General features: G+C 40.5%; 1 protein-coding gene across 3 annotated transcripts in view; it reads right to left on the reverse strand.

The window, feature by feature from the left end:
* Nucleotides 1–10945, reverse strand: part of trim36 (tripartite motif containing 36) — a 34439-nt gene extending 23494 nt beyond the window's left edge. Inside the window, exons 1-2 of one of the 3 annotated variants that reach the window (XM_079365824.1) lie at nt 10699–10945; nt 4128–4362 (exon numbers count right to left, since the gene is read on the reverse strand). In XM_079365824.1, coding sequence (XP_079221950.1) covers nt 4128–4362; nt 10699–10761 — 298 coding nt within the window. In that variant the 5' untranslated portion in view covers nt 10762–10945. Of the gene's footprint in view, nt 1–4115; nt 4363–5745; nt 5985–10698 lie in introns of those variants that run through there. The other 2 variants (XM_079365823.1, XM_079365822.1) reach the window with 2 other exon arrangements.
* Nucleotides 10946–11798: the final 853 nt, after the last annotated feature.

An 11798-nucleotide genomic window follows, 5' to 3' on the forward strand; every position in this document is an offset into this window, starting at 1 on the left:
ACAGTTATAAAAGTACAATTAACTTTTGATTAGTGCACCCATTAAAAATACACTTACAAAATGTATGCAACTTCAAGATTAGCCTATGTGCCATTTATCTTCTGCAATGTGTACAGAGGCTTCGTTCACTTATGTTCTGGCTGAGACTTCAGAGAAGAGAAATCTGCATACCAGAAATGAAGCTACACCAGGGAGACAGCTAGCTTAGCTCAGGCAGCTTTACAGCAGGAGATCTTTAACAGCTAGCCTCGCTATGACAACATCCTCCTACTACACTTCAACACTATTACCTGCCGATTAAATGATTGACCTTGACACATTAAAAAAGGAGATATTTCTAACCAACTAACACAGCTGCTATTAATATCTTTGTGGCAAAAATAAAGGCTATTTGTTTTTAAATACAGACTTTTGCCAGCTAAAAAGATTAGTATAATTGGCTAATATCATCAGCTATAGTGAGCCAGCTTTATTAAGCTTATGCTAGTTCACTCAGTCTGAAAATATACAGATATTAAAGAAACTGATTAGAAAACCACAGAAGCCCTGAACTAACACATCAACAAAATCCTTTTTTATGTTTCTGTAATGGTTAATATGTCAGTATGTCAAAGCTCTATAACCAAAATGATGTGTTTAATACTAAAATATCATTATTGTTACCCATGAATTTTCAAGTTAACTGAAATCAAAAAAATAAAAGTAGGCAGAGCAACAGAGAAAATTATTCTTTATTCTAAGCTAACTTTGTCCTGGGTGTAGCTTCATATTTACAGACATAAAAGCAGTATCAGTTTTGTTTGAAATGTGTTCATACATTTTTTTTTTACGCTTTTAGTCAAACAACTTTCGAGCACTAACTTCCACTTTAAGTGCACTTTTCAAGAGTTAGCCATGAAACATAAAAAGCTCAAATTGAGCCCCAGTAACTTAAAAAGTATGATGAGGTACAGAAACAATGCTGATGAAGTTTTTTATTAAACCGCCTTTCTCTGTCCAAGCAAAGAAAGGCTTGCCCAAGCTGCACAATGATAAATATAGCCTTAAGTCTTTTCTTTCTCTCCCTCAACTAATCCCTCATTCATTCCTTACAGGCAGGTTGCGTCACCATGGCTACCAAAGAGCTGACGTCCCAGTGTCGGACCCGGTCAGTGGTATTACCCAGTAACTCCGTGTGCCGGAGTTAATTTAATCACAGCATTCACTGAGAGTCCTTAAATATTCTAAACATCAGGAGAACTTGTATTTTCTAAATCTGCCGTTTTAAATGCACTTAATTCAGAGGCAAGCTCATTAAATAATCCTCTGAGGAATTTCACAAGAACAAAACGTGACAAGTTCATGTTTTACAAAACCTAATTCTTGAAAAAAGGACAGCTTAAATACAGTGAAAATGTATTACAGATGCAAAATACGAACAGTGGGGATCAAGTCACAGTATCCAAGTGACAGAGCTGTGTGTGGTTTTAAGCAATGCATCAGATTTGCTTATTTAAGAGCTGGATTTGATTATTTCCTGCGTAAACAGATGCAGACCTGCCAGTGAAGAATGAACTTATTCAGGGCTGAAGAAGGGGAGGGGGACTCTGAATGAGGGACGCTGTGTTCAAGAGCCCAGTTTCACTGGTTTTCAATCATGAATGGCTGAATAGCTCCCAGAAAAAAAAAAAAAAAAAAAAAAAGCTGTTCACCTCACTGTACTCTGGGGATCTTTATAGCTACTCCTGTTTTAGAGTTGCAGCATTGGTCAGGCTAAATGGAGATCAGGCAACACAAATGCCACTCGGTTTTATTCTGCATGGTCATTCATAAGACAGTTCTGATTTAAACCTTTTTACATTAATTCTCTTGTGTCATGAATCCAAACATAAATATACCATAAACAGTTTTTGCAGTAGAACATTCAGTGTACCCACAAAAAACAATTAACTTAAAAACAAGTTGAAGAATATTTCCACTACTGGATACAGAGCTGCGAATTGAAAGCTTTTGCTGATTAAAACTTCCATGAGAATTATTTGGCTTTCTAAAGAGTCATTTTGAACACCGCAATAAGTTACATTTTCTCAGCCGTGAGCAGTTTCTCAAATGTCCTTTGTGCATTAATCCCTGTTAACACAGTGAAATATCTGATTTTGGTTTACAAACTGGTTTTATTTAGTACACTTTCTCTCGTCCCTTTTCCAAAACTTTCTTAGGCTCAGTGGTTATCTGTAGCACCAACTCTAAACTAGTCAAAACCTCAAAAGTAGAAGTGTTATGTTCAATAACAATCCACAAGAAACAGCAAGTCCTTCCTTATAGCATGGCAACAGCTCTTGATTTTTCTTTTGATCATCTTGGTGTACCAAACCTTTCCAATTTTACATGTAAATAATAAAATATTCTGTTTGTTTTGTTTGGTATGTATTACCTTTTGTATATCCTCTGGGGGAGGTTTCCATAGAAGCCACTGACAGGTTGTTGCCACACCTACATAAGTGCTTTTATATCTTCCCATTGTGCTCGATTGTCTTTATATTCTTTTGTGAAATAAAAAATGCCAGAGGTAGGTAAGAGTTAATGTTTTTTATCCTCTCTGCCAAATATTAAAATGTCTTACTCTGAAGCTTTTGCAGAAAGTTACAAAGAGTATAACAATTAAAATGGCGTAGAATTAGCTTCATGTTTTTCTGGATACTGTTGCCAACATTTCAGGTGGTTTTGTAGTTATGTCACTATCAGTCATGGTGAAGTTAGTTTATATTATTTCTGTACATTGCAGCAGTAAGAAGGGAGCAACTTTTCCTGTTTGACCAAACTTTCCAAATAAAAAACTTCTTCGAACCAGTAAGAAGTATGGATGTCAGAGACAACTCTTGTTTCATGGACTACAAATGAGATGAGACGATGTCTTTCTGGAAATGGCCCGCAGCCCAGAGCTCTCAGAGGGCAGAAAGGCAGCCTTGTGCCCCACCGTGCCGTTTCATGGCTTAGACATTGACCTGCTCAAGCTTGGCTGCAGCCGTGCCATGTGGTGAGAAAAGAACAAATGTTGTGACAAGTTAACTTAGCTGCCTGTAACGACAACCCCTCCTCCGCCACATTTTCCCCGTCTCCAGCTCAGCTTGGAGGAGAGTTTTAAAATGCCTTAAAGAAGCTTTGTTCACTCATGCACAGAACACATATTGAATATCTGATTAAAAGGTAAGAGTTGAAATGATGGCTTCTCTGTCTTTAGTTCCTGAAACATTTCCCAAATGAAAACATGAGCTCCTAATGATGGGAGGGGATGTTCGATGCCCCTGGGCCCTTAGACGCAGACGGTGAACACAATTAGGGCTTGAGAGAGCTTGTCAACATTTCTTTTCTCTCCTGGTAGAAAAAAAAAACTCCACAGCTTGTCAAGTTTTTTTTTGCTGACTGTTTGAAGAGGAAAGTAAAAGCAGACAGGATTATAGCTACAGGTGATGACTGACACTGTAATAGATGAGCAGTAAAATAGTTAAATCATTTTAATTTAGGACAAGAACAGGAGAAGGGTAGTGTCTGCACCACATTCATTCACCATTATATAGCACTACAATGCTTGGCCCTTTATTTCATAGTTTCCACATTCTTATTTGCTTTTAATCTTCAATTTGCATTGACTAAAGGTCTGGTTAATCATTTTATCAATGGCTCTGCTTTTTAGGTAATTGAATATGCCCTTTAGTTTCCATTTTGAAACTACACCAAAAAAAAGCTTTTTATCCTTTTCTGTTGAGGTGAATCCGAGTAAAGCCATTTAAACCTGTTGACAGAATGATGACAGCAGAACTAAAACTTGAAGCAGAGACAATTGGGAGGAGGATAATGCAACAGGAAATTGGTTTGTCAGATACAGATCTCATTTGTTCTCTTTGGAAGTGCAAACAGCCTAAGATGCATTTGATACTTTCCTGTGCATTGATCGTTTAAGCATTAGCCTCCATTAGCTCGCATAATACATCACTGGATCATACTGACAAACTGAAGACCCACTGCTCCTGATAATCCCTCAACACACTGTTGGGAAACGAGTTTAGCCTCGGAAACATTTCTGCTTACACTTGTGGTCAATAAATAGATAAAACTGAGTAAGTTCTGTTCCTTACCCCGAGACCCACCTGATCTCACAAGCCTGTCTAGCCTCTCCATGGAGGGAGAGGGCACCCTGGACCTGGGGCTGCCGGGCAGGGAGCACTCCGAGCCGGCATCGAAAGAGTCCTCATGGTTCAGGTTGAGCAGCTCCCTGACACACTTGTGGCAGACACTGTGCTGGCAGGGCAGGATCAGCGGGTGGGTGAAGAGCTCCTTACAGATCGGGCAGATCAGCTCCCTCTCGATGTTCTTGATCGGGACCTGATGGGTGATAGAAGCTTGATTATAGATGTACAATTAAGGACTCCACATCTGCTGTCATGTCTTCGAAACTCAGCCAAAGAAAAAAGGGTGAACACTAAGACAGAAATAGCATCATAGAGCAGACTGAAATAGTAACGACACCTGCAGTGTTTGGAGGATTCAGCCTTCCTTTGATTTCTGGAACAATACGCTATTCTTAGGATGACTATGCAGCTCAAGTAGGCCTGTTGTCAGCACTTTAGGCTGTGCAAACAACAGTTTGCTTTTTTCCTGAGGTTAAAAAATGTATAATGATTTGAAGAAGAGGGATTAATAGAAGCGCCAATAGACCATAAAATCCCTAACTCGGTTAATCTGCTTTTGTGTATAAAACTAAAGCAGTGTTTGCAATATAATTCTCCTTAATTAAAAAAATCCCAATCAGAGGGTGGCAGACAGTTTTTCAAAACAAAGACAAAGCATGGTCATTATACCCATGCCACTATCCAACATGTCAAATAATGTGTCACACATGCTGATTGAGAAAGCATTTCTTTCTTACATTAGAGATGTTTACGTTTCCTTATATAATGCAGTAAGTTGAGACCTTTGCAATGTGTTCACTGCAGATTCACGACATTGCAATGAAAGACTTGCAGACAGATAGATACCTGAGCAGCAGCAGCAACATGTGTCAAGTCTAGTTTTTAATTCTGACGCCTGTTTGCAAACCTTTCAACGAGGCACTGATGAAGTCACATTAACACAAGTCACATTCACAAGTCACATTAACACAAGTCTCATTAACACAAGTCTCATTAACACAAGTCACATTAACACAAGTCACATTAACACAAGTCTCATTAACACAAGTCACATTAACACAAGTCACATTAACACAAGTCACATTAACACAAGTCACATTCACAGCCAGCGATGGGGTCTTCACTCGGTTTCTGATGCATTACATAAGACAGGATTAAGCCCGGCTAAATATAGACAAACAGTAGTGAAACAAATGGTTCCAGGAGCTCACGCGCACACTGTCCTCTAATGAATATACAGACTGATTAGTTCATTTATTTCAGCTGGTGTGATGATAACACACACGTATCAACAAAGTCTGCTCGAGCAAACATTTACTGAAGAAAAAACGCCACCACGCGTGTAAACAAGACAAAACACAGAGAGGAAGTTTAAACCCAAGAAACAAAGAAACCCGACACAACAATGTTTCATTAAGAAACGTGACGCTGAAATGAATAATGAATGGGCACGCTGTCGGTGCGAACTTTTCACAATGTCCGGGTCTCTTTTCCACAGAGGAGAAGCTACAGGCTGGTAGACAATGATTGTTGTGTTATCCTCCTCCCGGCTTCAGAAAATCTGCTCCAAACTTACCGCAGTCGTGCTGCTGCGCCGCTTTTCTGCAGACATGGTGAGGAAGAAAAATCTCAGCCTGGAGCCTATGTGAGAGTTCAATTAAAAATACACCTTATCCGGCGCTTTCTATGTGTGTGTGTGTTTTGTGTAGTTCGGGCTAAAAACAAAGTTCTCCGGCGGAGGCAGAAGATGCCGACAGCGACGGCTGAATGAATTTAAATAGAGTGACGCTGCGCCGTGATGAATCAGCAGCCAATTCACTACTGCAGTGCACACAGGCAGGGGGCGGGGGGAGGGAGAGAGAGAGAGAGAGAGAGAGGGAGAGAGAGAGAGAGAGGGGGGGGAGAGAGAGAGAGAGAGGGAGAGAGAGAGAGAGAGAGAGAGAGAGAGGAGGGGGGTTAATCTCCATAGGAACTGCTGCTGCCTTCACGTGCTCCTCGTAAACCTTACTTCAACCCACATCACTCTGTTTTCATGACACACGTCACTTTAAATTCATTATCTTTCAGATTTAAACCAAAGTGATCCATATGTTAGCCTACTTTATCATGAGTGTTTATGTGTATTGGATGTATTTTTTTGTATTCATATAGCCTAGTTATTTATATGTTATGTAAATATGTATGTTTATGTTATCTATAAAAGTAACATGTATATTTTGCATAGCCTACTAGTATGAGTATTTGGGTTCACTTTTTGTTTGAATGATTAATATATATATATCAGTGTTTATGTTTGTGTTTACATAATAGTGAGATTTGAGCTACATGCTAAGAGCCTAAACTATTCAGGATTACATTAAACTAAAAACACACTTTACAAGACGACAAAAAATAGTAATTTAGCTACAAAATACAACCATGAAGCTGACTGAAGCTATGTAGGCTAACATAATTACACAACTACTTTGTTCAAATAGCGAGGTGGAAATACAGCACAAGCAACCTTTTTATTAAGTCAGTGTCTGTAAATGACTGAAAATTCAATTAGCGTAAATACATGAATAGGTTTATGAATGTACGTCTTCAGTGTTCAATGACTGAGATAACAGAGATGTATATTCACCATCTGTAAGAAGGCTTATGCTCATGTTTGCTCATTAGAACAAAACTAAAATACAGCTTTTGCAAATGAGGATATTTTGTTCTGCGGGTGATTTTTGTTAATTGAACAAATAAACTTTTCCCTGCTGGTACTACTGAGAGTTTGCCTTAGTTCTTTTAGTTTATGTATATGGAGTGCTAACTAGTATATCTACCCTACATTTGTGCTGGTTTATCTGGTAAAGTTTAGGATATGTTATTGAATAAGGGAACATTTTGAACTACTGCTTGATGAAAATTCAGGCCATCATCAAAGTTACAAGGCTTCATCCTCTGAGGAACATGAATGACTGAACTGCCTACTGGTGGGACGAGACTAAGACTGAACAATGAAGACTGGCTTTTCTGCGTCCAATTGACACTGTATACGTGGTCATGAGCGCTACATATTGGCAGTCCCAATTTATATGCTTGTTCTTTAGCCGGTTTTCAGTCTCTGCTGGCTTGTGTAAAACACTGAAACTGAACATATTATGTTTGAGTTGGAGCTGATAAATATTGATCAAAAGTTTATAAGACTGGCATGTAGCCTTTTTCCTTATGCAGGTTTTTTTTTTACTTTTTTGTGTTGTGCAGTAAATTCTTCTGGCCTGTTGTGTCAGAAGCCTTGGCTTGGCTAATACCTTGAATCAGAATCATAGACTCCTCTTATCAACAACATGGAGCATGATTCAGCAATTCAACCAACTTTGAGGTAAAGACAACAAAAATTCTGTTTTAAAAAAATGGACTGGACATAACGGGTTTGTATGCCGAGTAGGCCAAAAGTCTGTTGTTTCCACAGAAAGTATAGTGTTAGCACATGAAAGAGCGTCATTGTGCCTTTAGCTGCAAACACATGGTGCAGGCAGTTTGTGTTTTATGATGCAGAGACAGAAGTATACTGGAGGCTGCACTGTGGTTGACTTAGTCCATTAGGGGTTTAAGTCGGCCGAAGACTTTGGTAATTGAAGAGCCTAGTTGTGCCTTTAATTATTGCTAAAGATCTCACATTAAAAAGCCTTTCTTTGCATTTGTTTAGAATAAGATACAGAGCATTTCCAACAAGTCCTTCAACCTATACAACCGTAGAGGTCGTCTGTCAAGTAATACGACCCATGGAGCGTTTCCTAAATTAGCGCCCCTACCGGCGAACGGTGAAATGCCAATAAATTGTCACCCTGCACCGTCACACTGCTTGATGCGCTTACCAAGGTAAGTGCTAATTAACTATTAAGTTAGCTAGCTTGGACTTCGGTTAGGGTTAGGGTTAGGGGTCAAACGTCATTTCATGACGAACAATTGTAATTTGACGCTTGCACAAACGAGCAGTGGAGTCGTATAGATTGGAGGACAGGCTGAGCGTTTCTGAGTTTCTAAACTCAGTGTTTGTTCATGTATTTGTCCCTCACATACAGTAGACTTCTATAAAAGAGGCCATAAAGGCTTTAACTTCTGTTAACTTGACAGCCTCTACTAATGTCAGTGTTCCTCCTTTTGTTTCGGAAGATTTATGATCTGCTAATCACTTGCTGAAATAGTTGTACGGATCGTTTTATTGTACATTGGGGCTCCCTAGCAAGTCAATCCAACAGTGTTTCATTTAAACAACAAAAGGCCCCATGTAAGTGCTCGGGGGGGGGGGGGGGGGGGGGTGACCATGACTGAGCAAAGTGGTTATAAAATCTTTGATTTAATCTCAGAGTGCACAGTCATGAAAAGGTGCTGCGGCCATGAAGGACTTTGTCGAGTCATTCACTCTTCTAACAGCATTTCCTGGCAGCCAACAGCACAGGCACTTTGTAGAGGGTCCACAGAGGTTTCATCTATCGACACTTCTATCTATAGTGCATGCTTTTATCTGAAAAAAATATGTTAATTTTCTCATCGCAAAAGGTCCCTTACATTTTATTAGTGAATTCTGGACAAGCTGCAACAAAACATTAAAATGGATAAATGATAGCATACTAATTCACTAAACTGTATTGCATGTACAGAAGGTCTGTATCAATCCTTACTGTTTCACACAGCTTTCAGGGAGGCTCAACTCTGAAAAAGCCCAACGTGTTAAAATCTGATACTTCAGGCCACAAAATTTCGGCACAGTTTCTCTCATGCTGAGGAATCTTTACAAACTTTTATATATGTGTGTGATTGTAGTTGTTGACATGTTGATGTTTATTCTCTCTGATCATTCTGACTCTACCCAGATCTCCTTAATACGCGAGACAGGCCCCATCAAAATTTAAAACGTCACTGAATTCAGCAACACTAGCTGGCCACTGTGTAATTTGCGTGCACAGTCTGCTTTGTATTTCAATAAGACACATGAAACACACACACACACACACACACACACACTCTCAGCTCATGCATGCATGGATGAAAGTCAGGGATTGAGTGAGCAGCAGAGATGTGTTTCAACACACTCTGCAAGTCTGAAATGGGTGAAATGGGTAACTACCCCCCTCACACTTACACTAACACACACAGACACACCTCAGTAACCCGGTGCCCTGTCTCTGCACGCAGCTGCTGCCAAGTGTCCCACATATTGACAGGAGTCTGTGAGCTGCCTTGAGCAACTATCTAACTCCCAACACTCTCAGCAACTGAAGCCTCTAATTAAACTCTTTATGTTCACGTTTTTTTCCCCTTCTAAGAATAGAATACAGGCCTGACTGTGCCTTCAAGGCAGGAAGCCCTGACACAGAATGATGAAGAATATAATAGAGCTGAATAAAGAGTGTGGGGGTTAGTCTGTAGGTTATTCAAGGCTCTGTTAAGAGGAATAACTCAGATCTTCCTACATTTTCGTGGATGAATTATAGCAGTATGTTACTACGTAATACAATGTGTTAAGGATACTATGATGACAAATTCAAACCAGAACGGACTAAAACATAAAATTATATGAAAGCCTTTGAACTGCTGAGTGTTGGTAATAAGAGAAGATGAAGAATGCAAATGCCTGACATATTTTCCAGAAATAGATCAGAAAAGGATAAACAAGAGGGTCTATTAGTTATCATTACAATGTCAGAAGAATCTGACAAACAGACTTGAATATTAGAATCAAATATATCTCGATCTTTACGCTCAGTCAGAACAGGGTTTGGAAGCAGGGTTGCAGGTCCAAGTCCTGCACTGATCCAGTATAAATAATGGACTGGTTGCTGGAGAGGCGGATACTGCCAAGGTGCCATTGAGCAAGTGTGAATGAAACCCTATCTGCTCAGGATGCCATCTGTGTGCAGCCCCCACTCTGACATGCTACATGAATGTCCATACAGTAGGTCCAGTTAGTGCACGTGTGAATTTCGGGGCCTATGTGTGATTTCTCTCAATAACAGTGTAAAGCCAAACATCTCCTCAGATTAATAAAGGATATATTTATTTCTCAACGTTATGATACATCATCATGGTGTGTGCAGTATAGATAATAATGCAAATGATGTATAGATATTGATTTAAGTCTATAGGTGGTAATGATTGGATTGGAATAGCTGAGAGCTACACCTGTACGGTATCTTGATGGAGAATTAGAGCACAATAGATGACAGTAGATTAGGTGTGGGTCTATGAGTGAATCAATTAACAGACTCCATATTAATACCCTTTGTCATGCCATAATATACGAGAAGAGCCGGATAGACAGTGGTCTCATATGATGCAATACAGCGTGATGTGGTATTAATGAATGGAAAATGTTGGCACTATGATCATTCATAGAAGAATAGATCAGGTAGTGGTCGGGGTTTGCCAGCCCCTCTCTCCGTCCCTTGACAGCCCTGCATGCCGGCCTGGCGCTGCCTCTTTCCGGCTCATATGATGACAGACAGACCGCTGCTGTCAGAAAACAGCCGTAAATCATCCGGATGAGACTCACCTCGCCCCGCTCAATCCGCTCCACGATGCTGTTGAACTCCGTCATATCCTCAGAGTCCGACATGGTTCCAGATGGAGATGATGAATGCTCAACTGGGGGATAATGAAAAATAATGTAGAAAAACAAACAAACGAACAGCAGCTGCGGTTTAAAGAAACAGGATGTAACGGTCCACAGCTTCACAGGGGAGGTGAGATAAGATGAAGAGCCGCTCCTCACACCACATCACCATCCTCTTCTCTGCTCCCTCCCTCCCTCTCTGTGCAGCTCTGTGTGTTAGTCTGGAGACTCTACAGTACATGCGCCGGCTCAGAGAAGCCAGTTTGCTTTTTTAGTTTGCCTCATCTTGGAGGGAAAACCCCGCCCTCCTCCTCCTCTCCTCTCTCTTGAGTATCTCCATCTACATCATCCCTTAGCGGCGATGTCTCGACGCACAGAGCTCTTTGTATCCTCCTGCTCTGTCATCCATCATCCCCGCTCTGAATGACTTCCTTTTTCATCCATCAATCACCACGAATAATCATAATAATCTCTGGCTGAAGATTAAAATGGAGCAGGGAGGGGGGTCTTAAATCTGTTAAGCGCTATGTCCAGTCAAGTTGGACATTTACGCATGGCTGGCTGCGCGCTCATGTGTACGGTATGATGCTTCACGTGGGCCGATTTCTGTCAGTTGCGACCCAAATTTGTGACTACTGCAGCTTTCTAGCAACAAATTGGTTCATGTTCTGTTGTTGTTAAGGAGGAATTTCCAATAAATACATCACAGATTAAAGATAGAGACCAGTGTCTTTGTGCATGATCTGGAATGTGAGTCGACCGCGTGAGGCCGGATTAAGTTCGTGTTTTTGATTTTTCTGGCAATGCCACTTGTTCCGCGTCACCAGATGGCCTCATGGCTTCACGCAGACATATTCCACCCCATTGAGCATGAGGATGAGGACAACAGGGCAGACTGCCCTAACAGAGCCAGCAAACGGTGCATGACAAAACTAATAACTCAGATTTTAGAGCTGTGGGGTCGTCTCTATTGTGAGGGGGGGGGGGGGGAGAGAGATCAAAATGAGCATTGTTAAGACAAGGGAAGTGGGATAACAGTT

Source organism: Symphodus melops (genome assembly GCF_947650265.1).
Source record: "Symphodus melops genome assembly, chromosome: 1".
Taxonomy (NCBI): Eukaryota; Metazoa; Chordata; class Actinopteri; order Labriformes; family Labridae; genus Symphodus; species Symphodus melops.